The 23,546-nt window shown below is 36.9% G+C and overlaps 1 protein-coding gene across 1 annotated transcript in view; it reads left to right on the forward strand.

The window, feature by feature from the left end:
* Window positions 1-23,546, forward strand: part of POLK (DNA polymerase kappa) — a 53,258-nt gene that overhangs the window by 2,736 nt on the left and 26,976 nt on the right. Inside the window, exons 3-7 of the mRNA XM_072413964.1 lie at window positions 17,739-17,906; window positions 18,870-18,989; window positions 19,961-20,113; window positions 22,191-22,322; window positions 22,957-23,119. Of these exons, the coding sequence (XP_072270065.1) occupies window positions 17,769-17,906; window positions 18,870-18,989; window positions 19,961-20,113; window positions 22,191-22,322; window positions 22,957-23,119 (706 nt within the window). The 5' untranslated portion in view covers window positions 17,739-17,768. The remainder of the gene's footprint in view (window positions 1-17,738; window positions 17,907-18,869; window positions 18,990-19,960; window positions 20,114-22,190; window positions 22,323-22,956; window positions 23,120-23,546) is intronic.

Consider the following 23,546-nt stretch of genomic DNA (forward strand, 5'->3'; position numbering starts at 1 on the left):
ATATAAAAAAGGGGGTAAAAGGTCCCAGTTGCAGTGTCCTTGGTTCGGTCCAGATAGAGTGATACCTGTGAAGAAACCATTACTTAATAAAGGGAGAGAGGGAACAGTAGTAGGGGAACAGGCATAGTATTTAACCTCAGTTACCTAGTGCGCTAACCCCAATTGTTTTCATTTCTGTAAGAACACATAGGAATTTATTGAAATCTGTATGATTGTTCCAGGCATTATTATACAACCACACACCAAACCTCTTGAATGTGCTAATTTACGTGCGCCTGGAATTTTCAATTAACTTTATCGGATTCCTGTTGTATTAGGTAGTTTTGAAAAAAGGCTTTGTTTAAAAACTATATAATGAATTTTTAATGTTTTGATGTTTTTTACACTATTATTCAGGAGTAATGTTTGGAGATATGCTTTTTCAGATAGCTTTTTTTTGGCACCAAAGTGTTTTTTTACTGCAAGCTCGCCAGGTCCCAGTTGATGTAGTTGTGCAGGAAAAAAAAGTTTGATCGATTTCTTTGATAACTACAGAGAGATTTCGTCAGCGTATTATCGACAGCCTGATTTGCTTTCTTAAAGCGGAACTAAACTAAAAACCAAAAAATTACACTTACCTTTAATCCTGCAGGTCCCTTGATGGCGCTGGTCCTTCCGACAATTCGGTCCCGTGATCGGCATCCCTTTTTCTTAGGTAGAAAAATGCCCCTTTTGCGCATGCCTGAGATTAGGGCATGCACAGAAGGAGCAGCTAGAGTCTTCCCAGCTTGCATGACGTAGGAATCACAAGAGGCCACAGCAATCAAGACTTAAAGTAGCAGTGCTGAACCCTTTTTTTTTTTTTTTTAAAAAAAGGGTGTTGCATTTAAGAAAAAAAAAATATTTTTTCTATACTTCTATGTAAAGTAAAAATGTTGAGTTTAGGTACGCTTTAAGTGGCTGGATCATCATCCATGCGGGTGCAAACGTACACTTCCTTGCATAACCCCGCAATTTCCACACATCAATTGTTTGAATGTAATGTTATGCAACCATATATCCTTTGGAAATTACAATGAATAGTGGCAAATAATATGTAAATGATCATTCCATGTAAAAGGAGAGTGGTAGCCACCTTGTGAAAAGAGTAAGCATCCATTCTCAAGCAAGGTTCCATGGAACACTAGGGTTCCTACAAGGGTTGCAAGAAGCTCAATGAGCAGTGGAAATGATTTTAGCAGGGATTCCCTAAAACCTGGAAGTTTTCTTAAGGGTTTGTTTGTGGTTAAAAGGTGACCTAGTATATAGAGTACTGGGGCCCTGGAAAGAAAACAGGTTCTGGCATTGTTATAATCTGCCAATGCCAGCAAGTTTTTCATTAATTACATTATTTTTTTAATCTGCAAGAGTCCGTCCACTGTAAGTATTGAGGAGTATTTTGTTTCTTTTTTAGATTTGTGATAAAAGTTAGACATCAGATTCGGTGTCTGCATGTCCCATCTGTTCAGAACACTAAACAGGCAGGCTGTAACTCTGCAATTATCCATTTAAACAGGGCAAAAACCAGTTTCAAATGACCTAGGCCATGCCACTGTTTCCAGAAACCAGGCCAATTATCTTCAGTTATATAAATAAATGTGATTATGTGTAGGAAAATGCTTCCTAGAAAAAATATTTTTTGAACCTTCTGTAAATGTTAATGATCCCATTGCTGTAACTATGTTTATGTTTATTGTGTTGATTTTGATGATAGTCCTTTGCCTAGAATATTCTTGTGAAGTTCAATTAATGTTTCAATACTGACAGTAGCCTGCTTAGCAATATTGATAAAATAGGGCTTTTAAATGTTTTGTGCATAGGGTCCAGGTTGATTAGGGTCCTTCCAGGAATACCTTATTTCAAAAATATCTTTCACATGAAAGTGTCATACGCTGGTCTTTTATGTATAATTATGTTTGATATGCTGTAATGGAGAAGTCTAGGAATAAATCTAGCACTTTAATTTGAATACTGGAGAATCAATTACTCCTTACAAAATTTTGTGGCGTTAACTTATCCGGCTATATTGTGCAGTTTTTATTACAATACTGGGTAAGGGTGTTAACTTGCTCCTTCTACATTCTGTATCATTTAATAATAATGAATATGAAACCCTTTTGATTTTAGGATGGTGGAGCTGTGGAAACTGAAACAAAGACCATAAGATCATGCTTTAGGTTTGGACCAATACACCCAGAACTAATATTTTTATTGAACCAGGGCAGCACTGTGCAGTGCTCAACCCAGAATTTTTTTTTACGCTGGGTGGGAAGAAAATAAAGGCGGATGGTGGCCCCTGTCTTGTAACCCAACTCATCAGTAACCACCCAAAAACAGCTGGGTGGTTACTGAAAAGTGCCAGGTAGTTCATCTGGCTAAAAGGGGGTGGGGAGAACACTGCTGTGAGTCTCCTTGTACCAATAACAGGACATAGCACAAGACAGTCTGGTTCTCGTTGGGTCGTTTTACCGTAAATCAAAAAAGATCCTTTTTCTTTTCCAGTGATTCACTGATCTGGTAGTGGCCACTTGTGAGAGGAGCTTCTTAGCTGCTCCTGGGGTGCCTCAGAACCACTAATCTTTCCAAACACCCTAACTTAAAACTGGAGGAGAACGACACCCATTGAAGATTTGGGGATAGAAATAGTAATTATTTTTCCATGTGCAAAGAGTTTGCAAGAGAGAGTAGGACGTGCAAGATCCGGGCTGCAGAGTGTAAACTGCATCTTGGTATCCAATTGACAAGTCACAATGAGTTGATGGCATCTCATAAGTACAGTTAGGTCAATAAATATTTGGACAGAGACAACTTTTTTCTAATTTTGGTTCTGTACATTAACACAATTAATTTTAAATGAAGCAACTCAGATGCAGTTGAACTGCAGACTTTAAGTCTTAATTCAGTGGGTTGAACAAAAAGATTGCATAAAAATGTGAGGAACTAAAGGCTTTTTTAACACAATCACTTCATTTCAGGGGCTCAAAAGTAATTGGACAATTCACTCAAAGGCTATTTCATGGGCTGGTGTGGGCAATTCCTTGGTTATGTCATTATCAATTAAGCAGATAAAAGGCCTGAAGTTAATTTGAGGGGGGGGGGGGGGTTCTTGTATGTGGAAGATTTTGCTGTGAACAGACAACAAGGGGTCAAAGGAGCTCTCCATGCAGGTGAAACAAGCCATCCTTAAGCTGCAAAAACAGAAAAAACCCATCCGAGGAATTGCTACAATATCAGGAGTGGCAAAATCTACAGTTTGGTACATCATGAGAAGGAACCAAAGCACTGGTGAACTCAGCAACGCCAAAAGACCTGGACGTCCACGGAAGACAACAGTGGTGGATGATCGCAGAATCATTTCCATGTTGAAGAGAAACCCCTGGACAACACCCAACCAAGTGAACAACACTCTCCAGGAAATAGGCGTATAAATATCCAAGTCTACCATAAAGAGAAGACTGCATGAAAGTAAATACAGAGGGTGCACTGCAAGGTGCAAGACACTCATATGCCTCAAGAATAGAAAGGCTAGATTGGGCTTTGCTCAAAAACATATAAAAAAAGCAGCACAGTTCTGGAAAAACATTCTTTGGACAGATGAAACCAAGATCAACCTTTACCAGAATGATGGCAAGAACAAAGTATGGAGAAGGTGTGGAACAGCTCATGATCCAAAGCATACCACACCATCTGTAAAACATGGCGGAGGCAGTGTGATGGCTTGGGCGTGCATGGCTGCCAGTGGCACTGGGACACTAGTGTTTATCCATGATGTGACACAGGACAGAAGCAGCCGAATCAATTCTGAGGTGTTCAGAGACTGTCTGCTCAAATCCAGCTGAGTTGTTTCATTTAAAATTAATTGTGGTAATGTACAGAACCAAAATGAGAAAAAAGTTGTCTCTGTCCAAATATTTATGGACCTAACTCTACTTTTGAAATGCCATCAACTAATTGTGACTTGTCAATTGGATATTTATGGACCTAACTGTATATTACCGTAGTACAAACATCTTACAGTCTTAGAGCACATTTCTTGGATGAAGATATCCTTGGTTTCCATAGACCAGAATGACTGCATTGTGACTATAGGTTTTATTAAAATTCATTTCTCGTTTCTTATCCCATTTTGAAAGGATTGTAATATTCAGGGATTCTGATTGTCATCCAGTCATAGCATTAGTGCTCAAGGCTACCACAAATGTGGAGGCAGAAAACAGAAGCATAGGATAGATGCTTTTAGAATGGGTAGCGATTAAAAGCAATTTCTGGCAAATATATTGAAGAAAAAAGATTTGTTTGAAATATATAGAATGCTAAGAGGTTTTTCAAATACCAGGGCTCTCTGTGCCTTTGTTCAGCTTTAATTATAGTTGAAAAAGACTCATGAGGTTATTGGGAGGTGCAGTACTTGAAAGTTTCACTGCCATCCCTGAATACCAGATGGTCAAAATTATTGTTTATGAAAAATATTTCACTTGGCGTTGGTACGTAGAAGATTGCAAGCCAACAATTTATTCTTGGGGTTACTGAATATCTACTAGTCATGTTGCATATGGAATAGTTTCCAGTAGTTTAATGCATTTCTAGTAAATTGATTCTTTGAAATGCTTGAATCCTGAGTGTGCCATTAATTCAGCTAGAGTACAGCTATTGACAGTATTCCCTCAGAAAATCCTCCACTTCTTTTAAAAGCCATTAAGTGCTAGTTAAAGATTTCTGTTTCTTTTTTTCAGCACATTTTATATTAAACTGATGGATACTTTTAAAGGTCAAAATAAAATTCTTATTAATTTTTTCCGGACTTCAGCAGGTAGCACAATGGTTATAGAAAGAGTCCATAAAGTAAGTTATATGTAAATGAAACCCGACATCCACAAATATATAATTTGGGAATAGATCTAAATATTAAGGAATTTCATGCCCAGTCGCATGTAAAGACAGAAATGGACACATTGGTTCACCTTCTAGGGCAGCCCTGGATAACAGGGGCAGTTGTGTGAGCTTATACAGGGCAGCGGAATGCCTGCCAGGTGCTGATGAGCCACCACTTATTTGACCCTGATCAGTGGTTACCAGGTGTTTAGACCTTAAAGCAGTGTTTCTCAGCCCGTGTTTCATTGAATTGTAGGGTTACTGCAGGGCTGGATAGGGGGTTCCTTGAGCCATGAGCAATTTGGACCTCTAAGGTTAGTTACCAATGAGACAGATTATCTATTTGGTAAGAGGCATTCTTCCCACTGACCACCAAGCTAATACTGAGAGCTGTGAATATATTAATTATAACAGGGTTCCCTAAGACCAGAACATTTTTTTTTAAGGTTTCCTCCAATATAAGGTTAAAGCATACCTAAACTCAAGTTTTTTCTCTGTATTAAAGGGTACACAACACTTTTATATAAAGTTAAAATACTCATTTTTTTAATGCAACACCCTGTGTTTTAAAAGCACTTTTTTTTTAATATTCTTTATTTAGGATTTCAAAGGTGGTGGGAGGAGGCATGTAAACACAAATACAAATGTTTGCAAAGATAGAACAAAGAAGAAATATAAAAGTGCAAAATAACATGACATACAAGCACATATAAAATGCATGGATAAGTACCGGTAGTTATGACAAAAAGAAAACTGGGGAGCCATCAAAGCATACAATAATAAAAAGAAAAAGATAAACTAATAATATAGATAATGTTTGTATGAGTGGAAAGGAACTATGGAACCTATTTGACAATATCAAGTGACCTTAATAGAGCCGTTATGAGGCATAGGAATGTGGGCTGTAATCAAGGCATAGGGGAGCCTGTAAAAAAAAAAAAAAACGGGTGCAAAAATTAAGGGGATATTAGGGTGTATTGGTGCCAACAACCAAGATACCTGGTATTCAAGCAAAGTGGCTATGATACTGAGGAATTGACAAAATGAGACCAATAGAACCAGGCATTTGCAACTTTTCTGCCCATCCCCTGGATGGAGGAGGTAAGATCCTCCATGTGGTGGATATCATTAACCCGCTGTAACCAAAGCCGGACAGGGGGTGGCTCAGGATTCCGCCAATATGAGGCGATTTATGAAGTTGCAGCCACAATAAGTTGCCTAATTATTGAATGTTTGTACATTTTTAGCGGGAATGAGTTATGTTGTAGCAGAAAGAAGGCGGGGTTGTTAAGAATATTTTAATCTGACATCTGCTGGGTAATAGACCTAATTGATGACCAAAAGTTCACAAGTTTTGGGCAGTCCCAGATAATGTGGAGCAAGGAACCCAGCCCCGTTTGACATCTCCAGCACCTGGCAGACACATCCAGAATTATCCGGTGCAATTTTTCGGGAGTGCAGTACCATCTTGATGATATTTTATAGCTGGAAAAAAGCACCTTCTTTTTGAAGCACCTTGCTACAGCAATCAAGACTGAATGGCAGTGCAGAGCCTCTCAGAATACCTATGATGCTTCTCAGGAGGCTCCTGGCTGCTGTTTCTGCGCATGTCCTAGATTGGGCATGAGCAAAAGCGGCATTTTCCTGCACTGAAGGGAAAGAGATGCCCATCTTATGCATGTGCAGTGAGATTGGATCTCTTTTTTTTTTTTTTTTTTTCCCCACTTTACAGAAGCCTACGTCACCCAATATCGCACAGTGCAAGATCTGGTGACATGGCTGAAGATGGAGGGACCCTGCGCTTCCTCCATGGCGGGATGAAGGAGGATTCCAGGACAGCATGGGACTGGATTGAGGAAAGGTCCAGGGTGATCAAGATTGGCAAATATTTCTCTTTGCACAAAAAGGCTCTTTCTGCGCATCCCTGAGATGCTCATTGGTATCTCAGGAGGCTTTGCGCTCCTATTCATTAGGTGGCGGTGCTGCACCCCCTTTTCTTTTTTTAAAGGTGTTGCACCTAAAAAAAAAAAAAAAAAAAAAAAAACAGAATTACCTATTAGAGTTACCTTACATAAAAGAGTTGTCTACCCCTTTTTTGTAAAGTGAAAATTCTGAGTTTAGGTATCCTAACGCTTTAAGCAGTTGCAATAAAGGGGTTGTCCCATGTGTTGCATTGGGACAGGTTATTTAAATAATTTTTTTACAGCATTCTGCAAATTGGATCTGAACTATTTTTGGGAAGGCACTCCTTTCTATAATTAGTGGCCGTGTGGTGTAGCACTGCGTGCGCTAGAAGGTGCTTTAGGAGGTTATTTACATTTTGTATTGTACTTACACTGTACTGTATACATAGTATCTTGTATTGTATTCACATTGCCCAAGGATACAGCAGGGGTGTCAAAACCGCATTATGCAGTGCTAAACCAAAGCTGCAGCTCACATAATTAGGATCAATGCAACCACAGCAGTAGTTGTACTATACATCGGGTATAAAGCTCAGTTTGCTTGATTGACATTTAGGGACTTGGCACATCTGAATAATAAAATATCTAAATAAGTGAAATGGAGACTAGAGCTCCATATAAAAATGTGTTATTGCTAACCATACTAAAATAAATAATCTGCATAAAATAGTAACAAGGCACAGTGTCTAAAACCCTGACATTTAAATGAGAGTTTTTCCAGGGATGACAGTAGTTCCTGGAAAGCTCATATCGTTCTGCTCTTAACAGGGAGATCTTCTTTCAGGGATTTAATTTCACAGCACAAGGATGAAACCTTTGCCTCCCTTTTATGCAAAAAATATGATGCTTTACAAGAATATATTGTGGCTTTTTTGACTTGCAGTGCATCTAGCATGATGAGAAGACTGTTCTTGTTTATACAAAACCTGTAACTGAATTACTGTATACAGTACCTGTGTTGATCATGATAAACTTTCACATATTTTACTGTAAAAAATTCACTGTGAGGTTCATAAATATAGCGGGGCCAAGATTTACTGAAGTCAAGCAGAGGACAGATACAAGTGCAGGCATTTTCCTGGCATTGAAACATAGGATATGTCTGTTTATGAAACTGTGCAGGCCCCCACTTACTCTGTAAGGTTTGTTTAAAACTCCTGCACAGGTTGGCCTTTACTCAACACCATATTTTATTGCTCTGTTTTTGTGTACTGATGCTGGAGCCCTGTTTTTGAAATATGTTCCCATCTGGTCATTGTTCTCCGTAACCTTTTGTGTATTTTTTTACATCTCTCTGTAGCAATTGTCTTAAAGCACTTCAATGTTTCCAATGTTGACACAGAACGCTCAGTAGGTATTTTAGTGGATTTGCAAGCTGCCATGTAGAAAAAATGACCCTAGCCATATTAAAAATATATATAAAATGATAGCAATAGCAAATAAAAGCAATAAAAAACTAAAAACAAAAAAAATTACGTATAAATCCAAGATCATTAGAAATCATCCAAATCCGTATATATATATATATTTAAGTACAGGTATTCCCTGAGTTAAGGACAGCCGACATATGAACGACTACTGGGTCTGGGGCTTCCCTGCTCCCTTGTGTGCAGGACTGAGGCTGGATAGGGGAAGGTGGCGGTTTGCATGACTTGCAGATGAAATCTTTTGCTAAACAGAACTGAGGTTGTGGCTAATCTTAAGAGTGGAGCTGATCTGTAACATCCTGTAACTGTTTAATGACCAAGGCAAACTAAGTTTTTTCTTTTTGCATATCAACGCACAGCTTGCTTCAGAAGTTAATGAATGTTTTTTTTTTTTTTGCTTTGTTTGTGATGAACTCACAGTGAGGATTTTATACAGTAACTGACATCATGCTGCCTAATAATATGTTGCATTTATTAAAATAATGTACTTCCGACTTTTATACAAATTAAACTTAAGAACAAACCTACATTCTCTATCTCGTATGTAACCCGGGCACTACCTGTACTGTAATACCTCACAGCCAAGGCTTTGGAGTAATTTGGAAGCAATTACCTGGAGATTGCAGAAATGTACCGACTGCATGACTTTGCTTGAAGCTACACTTTCTCTGCAGAACTTCTACCCCCCTTTCTTTGTGTATAGACATAGACCAATATTCCAGAAATCCAGTAGAAACCAGATTGCTAAAAATATTATGTCAAATATCATGCTAAAAAAAAAAGTATTTCCCTTTTAGGACCCTGCAATTATAGAATAACATCTTTTTTTTTTGGTGCTGCCGTAAATGTACTGCTCTCCTTTTTTCTTATTGAGGACTGAGAGCACACAATATGTTTGTGGACTGAGGAGTGTCAGCCGTTCCATTAAGCTGCGTACACACTTCCAATTTTTATCGTTCAAAACGAACGACCGATTGATTGGGCAAAAATCGTTCGTAAAAAAAGTAACCAACGAGGAAAGTCGATGGAACGACCGGACCGGCGGATCGGATTGGACGACGATCGTTGAACATCGTTCGTGTGTACGATCGTTCGTTGATCGTCCATGGTCTGAGCATGCGTAATGAACAAACCTTCGTTCACTTTCCTGTCGTGCACATAGTTCCTCTATCGCTCAAACGATCGTATCTATTGTGTGTACAATATCTACGAACGATCGTGTCGTTATCTCTATGTGCAGGATCAGTGCTATACGATCGTTCGTAGATATCGTGCAGGATCGTTCGCCGTTCGTTTTCCAACGATAAGAATTGGAAGTGTGTACGTAGCTTAAGTCTTTTGCTATACTATTCAAACACTCCTCCGTTCCTTTACAACCTAAACACTATTTATTATGTATTCCAAGATTTAGGAGGGTTTTTTAGAATCCTTTAGGAAACTCAAGATGTGGCATAGTCATGAATGTCTGTTTTAATCATTTTTTATAGTTATATATAATAAATATATTTATAGGTTATATATAAAAAAAACCCTTTTAGTGATATATTTAATGGACAGACTGTGTTCCCCTGTACATCTGGACTGGTATTGATAAATGAGCACTGTAGACTAATTATAGAGTGGTAGATGACAGAGGGGTGGCCTTCTTCAGTGGGCTTTTTCACTATCCCAATAAAAGATTTAGATCTGTTTATAATTGGGTTGTATTGCATTGGCTGCAGCGGAGGTAACAACCTAACTTTTTGCAGGGAAGACTGGATCTCCAAAGGGCTGAAGTTGTAAGCACAAACAAATGCAATATACATTATTTCAGTAAACAAGACGCATGACTGTGATGAATGCATAGGTGTGAATAGGTTCCTAATGATTTTTTTTTTCAGTGCCTATGTGATGTGACAATCAGAAATCTATTTTATGTCTGCTTTAAACAATGTGAGACCTTAAGCGCAATTTACAAACCTGTTTTTCTTTTGTTCTTGTCTTATTTTTTAATACCGCGCCTTCATTCTCCTTTCCTTACTCTCAGATTACAATTTGCAAACACCCATAGCACACTTTATTATTCAGCTCTGTAAGTAGTTTTTTACTACGGAAAGTGATATAATATTACTTTTAGTGTTGTTTACTTGAGCCGTCTTCTGAAGTAACTTCATTAGGTGTCTATCAAGAAGAAAGGGTAATTGAGCCATTTGAAGTGGAACAAAATATTTGTTTTAGTTAAAAACAAGTAAGCAAAACCATGTTTACCTAAAGCCAGTCATACCATGGGGCAAAGTGGAATTTCAGCCTCAGGCAGTGTATTTGCCAGGTTGCGTGCAGTTTCTTTGGGACAAAACCCTGCTCCAGCTTATGGCCAGAAAAACTTGTGTTACAACAAAGTGAAAGAACATTTGTTCCTACCCCCAGCCTATGCAGAGTTTGTGGACAGAGGAATCCCCATAGCAGCAGTGTGAGAAAGCAACAACATTAAAATGTGCCACTGGTAAGCGAACTGGGGGTCTGTAGTGAGCTCTGCACTGGAGGGGTCTGTATTGAGATCGGTACTGGATATTTGAAGTAAGTTTGCACAAGGGGAGTCTTTACTGAGACCTGTCACTGGAGGTCTGTATATAGGTCTGCTTTGGGGTATACTGGACTTTGCCTCGAAGTCTGCGCTGGGTATCTGTACTGTGGTCTGTCACTTGGGTTCTTATTGAGGTCTACCAGGGTACCTGTATGGTGTTTTGTCAATGGGTGTTTGTACTGAGCATTTGTTACTGGGGTCACATTTAGGGTCTTTAAATAGGGTAATTGTCACTGTTTTTTTTCATAAAAAGGGAAAATTCTTTTTAATGTTTGTTCTGGGCAGCAAGAAGTCTAGGACTAGTCCTGTGTTTTCCTAACATGAAAAAAGTTTATGAAACTTGGTGACATTTATGGTAATGTAATCAATTTTTTTTTAGGAGAACGTTATCAAGAAATAAAATTAGTGGTGGTTTTTAATAACTGTACAGTTAATATTTCTACCAAAGAAATTTTTTGGTGAACTGAGCAAAACATGCACAATCCAGAGACCATAAGTGTAGTGGTCCGTGACTTCCAAAACGTTGGCGACCACTAATCTATGCAAAGCTAAAGGTAGGCTGCAGTTCAGTTTTAAATTATTACTGTCCTATTATTCCCCCAAAACACACCTACTGATCTATCCTACTCTTCCCCTGTGCCTTTTAGTACTTACCAAGATCACTGCACTGGGTCCAGTGATTGTATACAATCCCTTGTCAGTACACAAATAGGTGAAGCCCCATAGAAGTAAATGGGACCATACTATGTAGAAATGATCAGCAGAGCAATGATGAAATATAAACAATCTTGGCGAATGCATCTTGGTAAGTACTGAATTGTGTTGGGGAAGCGTGAGATAGATAAAAGTACATTTTCAGAAATAGGATCAATAAGTAATAAGCAGATCTAACCGCAAACTGGCTGTAAAGCTAACATACTGTGACAATAAAGCAATAAATAATTACTGCCTTTCTTTCTACACTTCATGCAATTCAGTGTAAAATTCTGATTACTTTATAATATTTTCTATCATAGACTACCTTTGGCCTCTAAATTGATTAAGTATTATGAAATGTGTTATTGGTGCAGTTATTGTGCTATACTAATGGCAAATTAGATGCCTATAATCTTTTTATAGGATCTTACGACAGGACAATCCCTACCCTGGTATTGTTATTGTAATCCATTTTTTCACATTCTTTAACACCATGTTAATATTTTTCCTAGTTTGATGATCAGGGTTTCAGTAATTAAGTGCAGATGTTTTCTGCTCATAGGTGTAGCTGATCACATGTAAGCTTTTAGCTATGGTGTTTCACTAATTTTTCAGTTATAAGAGGGAGAAGTAGTGAAAAGAACTTGCCATTGGCTGTCAACTATACTTGACCAATAAAGGTAAAGAGTCAATATAACTGTCTTATACCTCTTTATGACAATACAGGTTGATATGCCTAACCAACAGAACCTTCCACTGTGACTTTATAATATTTTCATTCCATTTTCCCTGCAGTGGATCAAGCCAGCAAAACTTAGAATTAGTCTTGCTAAGAAAACAATAATATTAGCCTATTTTAGGTGCGCTCAGTTGTGGTCGCTGTACAATTGGAGTGGATTGTGACCGCGGTTGTTGAACACAACATGTCCCTTCATTGCCGCCCTTGGGTGGCCAATGACTTCCATTGACTTGAATGCAAACCTCCGCCTCAGTTGCAACTGCTTAACACAGATTTTAAGTGTGGTTGACACAACAACCACAAAGTAAACATACGCAGTATTGAAGAGGCAGATAGGTGCCGCTAAATGGGCATTTTTTGAGATGCACGTCTGTTCTTAAAACACTTCTTAAGGGTGTACTTAAAACATTTCAGCATAAGATCAGTGTTCTCTCCAGTCCCTTTTAGCCAGGCACACCACCTGGCATTTTTTAGTAACCACCCAGCTGTTTACCCGCCTACAATTTCTTACCACCCGGCTTAAAAAAAAATTCTAGGTTGCTAGAATTCTAACACTGCAAGATGATTACCAAATATAAGCACAAAATAATTTTGCAACATGACTACTGCAAAAGATCAAAGCAGTTTATTTGGTCTCTGCTAATGTGGAATACCAGTTTCAATGTTGCTGGAACTACTTATAATTATTTTCCCATAAATGTATCAAACAATAGCTATTTGGCAGATAAAACACTAAAAAACAAGAAACTAAAACCATATTGTTGTATTCAGCACAGATAACAGGGTTAGGAGAAATGAACTGCTGGGAATACAGGTATCCTAAACTTCCAGATCCAGTATCATCAGTTGAAGTCACTTTCAAGGTGGAAGCAATGGGACAGAGTAGAAGTGGGTGACATTGGCAATTAAATACATTGTTGTCTGTTGCGTATATATATATATATATATATATATATATATATATACACCTAACAAGGTCTCCATGGCTAGGTTCACTCCTGCCTCTTGGTCAAGGGATCCCACATTACTCCTAGCAGCTGGCACCTTGCCATGGTACTGTGCTACTCGGTGCTGCTTCTAATCATTCTCTATGGGGCTTCTGTGGGTAGAAGCAAGTTGTAGCGTCTCCCCCAAAACACCATGTAACTGGCATGAGGAAGTGCTAACGGAGCCACATTCTGTAGAAGGAAACCTACTTCCTAAATTATTATGATTATTATTTTTTGTGTAGGTACTTACTACTACATTTGTATTGTGCTATAAATAGTATTCACTTCCAATCCAATGCTTAGAATTACAGTAGCCATGCACTGCTTGATTAGTGCTTGGATGACTATCATTTACCTGAAAGCTGCCCTGCACCATCCCGCTCAAGCACCGCTTCTCTTTACCCCTGCTTGCTCCACTGAATTATAATCAAATCAAACATCAATTAGTAATTTCCTAGCTTTCAATAGATTTACATTTGATTCTATTTTTTTCAATCTAATGCATAATCTATTGAAAGAGTCCAGATTTAGATGGGGGCCTCATTTCTTGAATCTGAGACTCCAATGCGAAAATCAGTCTCCTATCCTATAGCACAGTTAGTTTTCTTACTCTTTCCTAACTATCCTGTGACTGTGTATACTCTGACAGTGGTCAAAGTAAATCTAATTATCTGACCTTGGATAACAGCAAATTGCCATATAACCTACAGGAGGATAAATAGCTTCTAAAATCAGGAAATCACATTTCTGCTTTTTAAGAACTTTAATCTACTTGCTTTTTATTGTGTAATCTTCATGTTGGCGCCAGGTCCCTTGAATCATCTATCTCATGCTGCTTTTTGTTACTTTTTATTTTTACATGTGCCAGAAAGTTAAACCTGTATATGACATACTTCCTAAAATTCCAAAGCTGTTTTCTAAGCTGTGTATACCAAATACAAGTCATTGAGGCTTGAGTGAAAAAAACAATAAGGAGGCAAAATGGGGGTTTATCCTTGTAAAATTAAAAAGGAAAAATTAATTACAATGCTGACAAGCATGGTAACAATTTTAAGATTAGATTAGGCACTATTATCAGTCATATATACCTGTTATATCATGCTTGCTTATGTACATTGTACAGGATCGCAGGGGGGAATCTTGGACAGAAGGTACATCTCCCCTATATATGGACGCTGGTCCCTTTTAAACTGGTTTGCTCGGAAAGGAGTCACACACCAGGAGTTGCACCTGCCCAGCAAGAAGGAGGGAATGCCATAAGGGCTCAGGTGTGCAGGAGTGAGACAGGAGTAGAATCGCAGGAAGTGGCCTGCAAACCAGCTTGGTGGGCAATCAAGCTAAAAAGTGGTGTTCCAGTCACATGGGAGGCTGGTAATGCTGATTTGATTTTGTTTTGATTTATGGACTGTGGGAACCCCAGACAGGTTAGGTGGCTTCCCCCCCCAAATTGACCTTAGACTGTATTAAAGGCATATGACTGAGGTAGGAACATTGGATTGTGAGCCCCTTTGAAGGACAGCTATTAACATGATTATGGACTTGGTACAGGGCTGCGTAATATTTCAAAGCTATATACATACTGTGTAATAATAAAAATACCTTGGATAAGAGCAGCAATAAATACGTTTTCCTCTCATACCTCCTAAGCAAAAGACCATTTGAGACATTATTTCTTCAAATTATTCTTTTTAAATTATAACCTTTATGCCAGTAACAAATGTTACACCCAGATTGAAAGCCTGGGAATTTCTTTAAGTTTGATGTTGTTCAGAACTTAAGGGTTGGGTTATTTCAAGTCTCATACTTAGTATTCTAAAAGTTTCAATATCAACATTCACATCCTAAATTATTGGGGTGAGAACATTATGGTAAACAAATTTGCCAAGATACTTTGGCTCTATTTTTAAAGCAGTGAATCTAACTTTTACTGAAACACTCCCTGAAAAATTTTCAAGACCACTTGTTTGATTGGCAATAATTGATTAGTGAATGTTAGATTCACTACTTTATAAGTAGACCCTTAGTGTCTTTATATGTTTATCTTATGTTTTGCCAAACACTCTTTATAATCAGTTACTATGGTTTTGAAGGTTTTTTTAAGCTTAGATCCTTCAGAACTTTACATTATTTTTTACAATATGAAAGTGGTTTTGGGATATGTACCATTTCATGGATCTTAGAAGACTGACCTGCTTATGTTTTGTCAGTCTATCTGTATTATCATGGTTTACAAATACTTTAGTTTTGTACCTAAAACTTTCCTGTTCTTTATATCCTAGAGTTACTTTTTTATATGCAGTATTTTGCTGTAGTTTCTGCATAAAACAAAACCACCTAATTGGTTCTGCATTTATTTGTTTGGTGTTCACCTGTAGGTGGGTAGATAAATCTTCCAGTTGTGCTGCCTCAAAGCAAAAGACTGATTGGGATAGTATTTTCTGGACCTGGCAAATCCTCAAAAGTCATGCGACCTTGAAAACGGTCCACATTGTTTATTTATATTTATAAGTGAACTTTATTGTATCAAATATGAACTTGCCCTGTCATCAGACTAAAGCACATTGTGAAAAATTAAGATTCTTAGCTTCTTCAAGCAAAAGTAAGGAAATATATTTTTTTTTTTGAAAGATGAAGCGTGCTTTAAATAAGAATAATGATTTTTTCCCCAGAAGTTAGAAAAGATAATTTAGTTTTTAAAATGATTTTCTGGGCACTTTAAAAAATAAAAAATGGTTACATGGCCAGTTCCCTGCTTTATTCAAAACCAAAAAAAGAGTTTTTGCTTTGCATACACTTTGACACATCTGCAAGTAAATCTGAAAAGCGAATGAGGTTTTAAATGACAGTGAATCATTACCTTTACCATTACCTGTTTAGGTTCACATTTACTGCTTTACAGGTATGCCCATTATTGTCCATTTGGTTAACTCTTAGTAATCATATTCGGTAGTGATCCCTAAACTGGTCACATCACTAGCCAATTTTGAGGGGTTGTACTATTGGAAAAGAGATGTAGTTGTCTAAGTGAAATCCACCACTTAAGAACTAAAGTTAACATGTCTATATGTGATTTGTTATTATAAAGATTGTATCAGCATATTGTTTTTGCAAAGTCACCTTGTCATATAATCAGCATGGAATACTATATTTATACATATTGATCTTGTGCCTTGGGAACTGTTATCCCATTGGCTATATAGGGTAAACTATGTAATGGACCTAGTATAATACAGAGATTTAGTATAAAAACCACAGTGCCTGGTTACCCTTTCATCTGCACAGTGTATGCCAGCCTGAATGCACCTCCAATGCCTCTAAACTTCAAATATAAACTTTGTATATATAAATGTTTTCTTTTTTAATGATTGTATATTAAAATATAGAAATAAGAAGAAATGCAAGTAACTAAGGAGCTCTATTGAAGTTCACATGATATGTGGAGGATGGAGCATACCTGAAAAGTTCCTGACGCGCAAGGCTCTTGCTAAAACTACTTTCCCTGCAGTGCTTGCACACATTTCAAACAAATTTCGTTCCATTTTCAAAGAGCAATCATTCTGACTTGTTCTTGAGAAATTCTTCTGTTAAACACAAGAACACCCTGTGGGGCGAGTCAATATGGAACACACGGACTGACAAATTCATACTTGATGTTCTGATTTGTTCTGAAAAGACTTGACTAAACTATTTACTTTGACTTGACTTTTCCTAGGCTTCTTTTTTTTCAGCGGCAGCTTGGGAAGCTAAAATACATTTATGGTAAACTGGTTGACATCTTGGTCATAGTTAGATGTTGTCATATGTACAGGCTATGTTTAAAGTTGAAGGAGCAGCTGTGCAAACTGGAAAGTTTTTAGAAACTTGGGCATAAATTCACTTATAACACACATTGGCTTCTTTTAATGGCAAAGGTAGACTATCATGAAAAAACCTATGTGGTCCAGCAAACCTGGAATGGATTTCTTAAAAATCATTTGCTATCAGTTGGTAAATATTTTATATTTTAAATTCATATTATTTCTTTATTTTTTGTTATATTTTTTTGAAATTAGTGTTTTATTAAACTTGGCCATCTTCTTCTAATCAGTATATAGATACAGTTCCTTTTATTTTACTTATTATATACCATGCTTTCCCACCTCTTTGATTGCAACCTCAATTGGACAGGGGCCTCTTCTCCTCTTGTATCGTAGTTTATACAAGTATAAAATAATTCCCATGTATATTTATACACGTTTGTCATTATCAAGAAAATGTGTAATTTCATCAATGGGTCAAATAAGCAAGAAAATGTACAACCATAAAAAATGTAAAAAACAAAAATAACTATAGAATAGGGTTAGAAAAAAAATTTAAGGGACAGTTAGGAAAGGAACAAGTCTATCTAGCATACATCTGGCATGCTCTCAATTTATCTCTTTGCATTTCTTTGTTACTATTTTATTGCTAATGAGAATACTTGTTTTTCAGATTGTGACCCGTAGATTACAAATATAAAAAATGGACCAGAAAGATGAGAATGAGCCAGGTCCTAGCAATAATAATATCCTATACAGAATAGCTCTCAATGACAACAAGGCTGGAATGGAGGGTTTGGATAAGGAGAAAATCAACAAGATCATCATGGGTGCTACAAAAGTGAGTTAAATGCTATAATGTTTTTTCATATTACAAGAAATATATGTAACCTTGCAGCGAGCACTTTCTTCTTTTCTGTTCATATTGTCTGGTATTTCCATATGAATTTACATGGGAAAGCTCTGTGGACAATCCCCAGATGCCTGAATCTCTATTGTCTTTTTTTGTGGAGTGATCCAGAGTCACAGTTATGCTCAGATATATGCAAGAGAATTCAAGTCTTGTTTTTTCACAACTAAGACCTGTCTTTTTACTTCCTGTGCTTCATTATTATTGAGGCCATTGGTCACCATGATGGGTCAGTAGTGAATCATAAAAATTGGGTGGACAGAGCCTTCTACTCCAAGGGCATTCTTTAAAAATAGGTGTACATTCTTCAGTGCAAATATTTGTCTTTTACTTACATAAATACCAAAATAATTGTTAACTTATACAATCACTTTTAACACATTTTATCATTTTAAGTAAATCTCCTGCCAGTGGGCACATTTTCATTTCTTCTTTCAGTAAGACAATCCATAAGTGATGTAATTTTCTCAAAATGAGTTCTCTTAGAGAACGGTCCCAATTGAAGGATTTCCACTTATCGCTTGCTCTGGGGACAGCTCTCCAGTTATGGATTTTTTAATCATTTTTCTTTCTAGATGACAACAGTCACCATTACTGTAATAAATTAATCTCACAATGGGGCAAAGACAGCTATACAAAATTTGAGCACTCATTCCAATTCTTTCCAGCCTACAAAAAAGGTTTTGGCTGGCAATGCACTATGGTTAACTATGACAGTTGCAAAAGTTTGGATTTCCAATTCTTTTACTGATGGTTAATGATTCTAATTCTTTAAACAAGAGTCTACTTTTCAGTACAGGTTAAAGCAAAATTGAAAAATAGCTGCAGGGAAAGCAGTGCTGATTTTCTCCCAATTATCTATGGACATGTTACCAAGCCATATTTGTTTTGCAGGGCTCCAGATATTATATACATTTGACTAATGTAGACCAACAAGTTGACCAGCGCATCGAGAAAATCCTGCAACAAAAAGCTCTGCTGACCAGTTCACAAATCAATGAAGCTCAAATTCAGGTACTTATGTGTTTATAAAAATCATAAACTTCATAAAGATATATATATATATATATATATATATATATATATATATATATATATATATATATATAATATATATATATATATATATATATATATATAATAATTTATAAAACCAAAAACTTCCCTTATCTTTCATGGCTGAGCTTATTCCTCTTATACTTCTAAATGCTCCTCATCCCACACACTGCAAACCCAGAATGTGAGCGTTTCAGAAACAGAGGTGGCACTGCCAATCCAGAAAGCAGTGGGCCATTTTTTATTATTAAGCAGTATTCAGTATTTACATAGCGCCAACATATAACGCAGCCATGTACATTATATAGGGGTTAAATAAGATACAGACAGTGACAAGGAGTCCTGCTAGAAAACATCTTTGGATTTCTGTGTGCTTGTGTTGTTGGCCTACACAAAATCCTGATGGTCAGGGTTAACAGCGCTTGACTATGAGCTCTGAGATAGATCTCTTATTGTTTATCAGAGGAGTGTGGAGCCAGTCATAGGTTCTGGTCACGCTTTCATCAAGAGGTTTTAGAAGACTTGGCAACCACGGGACAAAGCTGGAATGCATACACTCATTAACACCACAGCACAAAAACATGCTGTTTTCACAAATAAATCTGGAGCATCAAACAACCACCGTGATTTGGTTGAGGGCTGTGTGGTCTGGCTATGAAATATATTTTGAAAGCTTAGTGCCAGTCTCTGGTTATTATGATTTCTGTGTTTGTCTGAAACACTTTCTTGGCTGACTTTCCTTCATCTAATAAGCTTATCACTTTTTTTGCTGTTTCCTCAAAATGTAGAACTTTAGTTTTATGACCATATCATTTCTTTATTATGGTACAGTCATGGCAATATTCAGATTTTACAGCTGAACTTCAGGCTTAATGTTAAGTTTTTGTTTTGAGATGCAATGTAAACACTTTTACTTCTATCTTGGACAGGTTGATCGGCTGGCAATGGAGCTAGAACGGAGACGTGATTTAAGCCGTGTTATTGTACATGTGGATATGGATGCTTTTTATGCATCTGTAGAAACTAGAGACAATCCTGAGCTAAAGGGGAAGCCGATGGCTGTGGGTACTATGAGCATGCTGGTAAGTAGAGGCAGACCCGTGGCATGAAATATTCATGGGTAGCACCACAGAATCACTTGCATTAAATGATTGGTGCTGTCATGTGGTTGGACATTTCTTGTAAGGGAACCAACATCATGAGGTGTGGTTAACAGTATTTGTTTACAATGATGATATTTGCTACACTTGTAAATGATTTTAGTAAATTTGCAATATTTTTGGTGAAAATAGCCTTACTCTTTATTGTGTAACAAGCAAACACAACGGCAAACACTGCTGGAGTAATCCGCTTTAAAGCCAACTTTATTTATCACAGTAACAGATGATGGACTATGACCACAGATAAGTAGCCTGAAATAAGAGATTTTAAGGACATCCTGCTCAAATTGACTTGCCTGGAATGCAAAATAGATACTAACTAATTAATCGGGTTTCATGATCAGCAAACATTTAGTCGATTGATCATTTGTATGCACAATATGACTTGTGTAGTTTTGATTATTATTTACCATCACATGGGATCTATTCATCAGTCAATAGGCTGCCAACTCCGCATCAGATCTGATTGTTTTATCAAATCAAAAAAGTTGTATTGATATGTGCTATGCCTTCTGAATGCTTTGCAGGAATGCATAGACTGCACCCAGCATAGCAGGTGGTGAATCTGCAATGATTACATTGGCTGAGCTGACTTGTTGTGCCTCTCTATTTTTTTTTTTCTGCTGTAAATATTTTTCGTCACCTCATCAAAAACAAAACCAGCAATATAAACTGTCTTTCATATACTGCTATGTGTAATATTTTTTGTGTAATATTTGTTATCAGCATATTTCAGTGATGAGTAGGCAGACAGAATGTTTGGGTGTCCTTGTCTGCCATTACTTTCTCCACTAGTACCGGGATGTTAATAGATTAAGTTCAGTAATTTCACATTTCACAATGTACCACTTATAGACATGTTCTTATCATATCCTTTTTTTGAATTGTGCTTTATTCTCTAATAAAAATAAAAAGTTACTTTTAAAGTGTATAAAAAGGCAAAACATATTAAAGTACAAATAAACTCCTACAAAAGAAATATTAGAGAACATTTTAAATAGAACAGGATTGCATGGATTTCATTTTAAGACTTTTTTATTATAAAATATATATATATATATATATATATATATATATATATATATATATATATATATATATATACCTGTGTGTTATATATATATATACCTGTGTGTGTGTATATATATATTCACAGGTAGTCCCCAGGTTACATACGAAATAGGAACTGTAGGTTTGTTAAGTTGAATTTGTATGTAAGTTGGAACAGGTACATTATTTTAATAATTGCAATTAGGACAGATGTTTGTCTCAACATATTATTAGGCAGTGTGGGGTCAGTTACTGTGTAAATCATTCAATAATTCAATTCAATAACTTCTGGAGCAAGCTGAGCTTTGATATGCAAAAAGAAACCAGTGCAGAATTTGGTGATTAAACAGTTACAAGAGGTTGCAGAAGAACTCAGTCCTTAAGATCACCCACACAACCTCAGCTGTGTTTAGCAAAAGTTTTCTTCTGCATGTCAAGCAAACTGCCCCCCTCCCCCCCCATCAAGCCTCTGTTCTGCACACAATCAGCAGGGAAGCCCTGTTCGTATCTAGGAGTCCTCCATATGTCAGATGTCCGTAACTCGGGGACTAACAGTATAGTTTATCTATACAATCCACTGTGCAGATCCTGTAGACTCCTTTTTCTAGAATTTTTTGTAGATGCTAAACATGATACTTTTTAATGGTAATATGTGCCAGCACACCATGTTTTAACTGCATGTAGTCCAATGCGGAAGTGCTCAGAAATGGGTGGCAACACTGCAGTGGAATTGGGTATATGCGGTCACCCTAGGAAAGTGTCTGTGGTTACACCTTGCAATTATAATCAAATTAAAAGCGGGCATATAAAGGAAAACAATTATTGTTTTGGATTTTACAGAAATGTTCAAAAACATATTTGCTTTACGTTTTGAATTTCTATATACAATATGATTTTTATTGCTGAATTTATCATCTCTAAACTTTACATTTTTCTCATAATTTTTAAGTCCACTTCAAACTATTTGGCTAGAAGGTTCGGTGTACGTGCGTCTATGCCAGGATTCATTGGAAAGAAATTGTGTCCTGATCTGATTATTGTTCCACCCGATTTCAACAAATATCAAGCAGTCTGCAAAGAGGTGTGTATATCATATATTGCAAATTTGATCAATAGTATAAAAAAAGATCAACTGTACATTTTTGAAAGAGGCCATGTGAGTAAAGTCTCCAGACTGCCAAAGTCAACAAAGTTCAACCATCCATAAAAGAAATATTAGCTGTGGGTTTATGTAACCTATCTGGACTACTGTACCAGCCGCTTTCATCACTCCTCCAATGACCTGCTAATGACTTCCTCTGTTGTAACCTCATCGCATGTACTGCTTCAAGACTTTTCCAGAGCTACCCCAACTCTCTGAAATGGTCTTCCACATCCTATTCCAACTTTCTGCAAATTTAAGAGCACTTAAAATCCTTTTTTTCAAACTTGCCTACCCATCTTCTTCTGTCTCCTGAAATCCTCACTACTTACCCACCATTCCATATCCCCGCTCCTGTTGTGTACTGCTTATCCCACCTTCTAGATTGTAAGCTCTTCTGGCCAGGGTTCTGTCCTCTTCCCGTGTCACTGTCTGTATTTGTCTGTCATTTGCAACCCCTGTTTAAGTTCTGCGTAATATGTTGGCGCTATATAAATACTGTTATTATTAATAGTAATAATAAAATATGCTACTACTAAATACTATTGTATTGTACATTCTTTCTTATACTCAGATTCGAAAAGTCATTGCAGAGTATGATCCCAGCTATTTACCTATGAGTCTTGATGAAGTCTATATGGATATTACTGATCACTTGGAGGAAAGGCTGACATGGCCAGAAGAACGGAGGACATATGTTAAAGCTGACAATGTACAGAAAGATAATTCTACAGAAGGTAAAGCAAAAATTCAGAGTTTCTCTTTTCTCCTCATAAACCACAAGCATGTTTGATTTTTAATTTTGTTTTGGATAGCAGGACAGTCTTTTAATAAACCCAAGGTCATGACTTGTGGATTCAGCTCTGTAAAGATCCTCTAGAAATTTTTTCTATAAGCGAGTAGTTCAGTCAGATTTTAGGTTTTGGAAAGAGTTCTTGAATTTTGACAATTCCTTGGTCTCCTATCTATTATTATTATTATTATTAATAATAATAAACAGGATTTATATAGCGCCAACATATTATGCAGCGCTGTACATTCTTTTACAAATATTTTAGCAATTCTGTAGAACTTGTTGGTCAAACCAGTCATTGAATAATGCACCCTCTATACTTTCCAGTAAATAATAAGAACTTTGTGGCATGAAACCTGCATGTTTGCCTA

The sequence above is a fragment of the Pyxicephalus adspersus genome, chromosome 6 (genome assembly GCF_032062135.1).
Source record: "Pyxicephalus adspersus chromosome 6, UCB_Pads_2.0, whole genome shotgun sequence".
In the NCBI taxonomy this organism is placed as follows: Eukaryota; Metazoa; Chordata; class Amphibia; order Anura; family Pyxicephalidae; genus Pyxicephalus; species Pyxicephalus adspersus.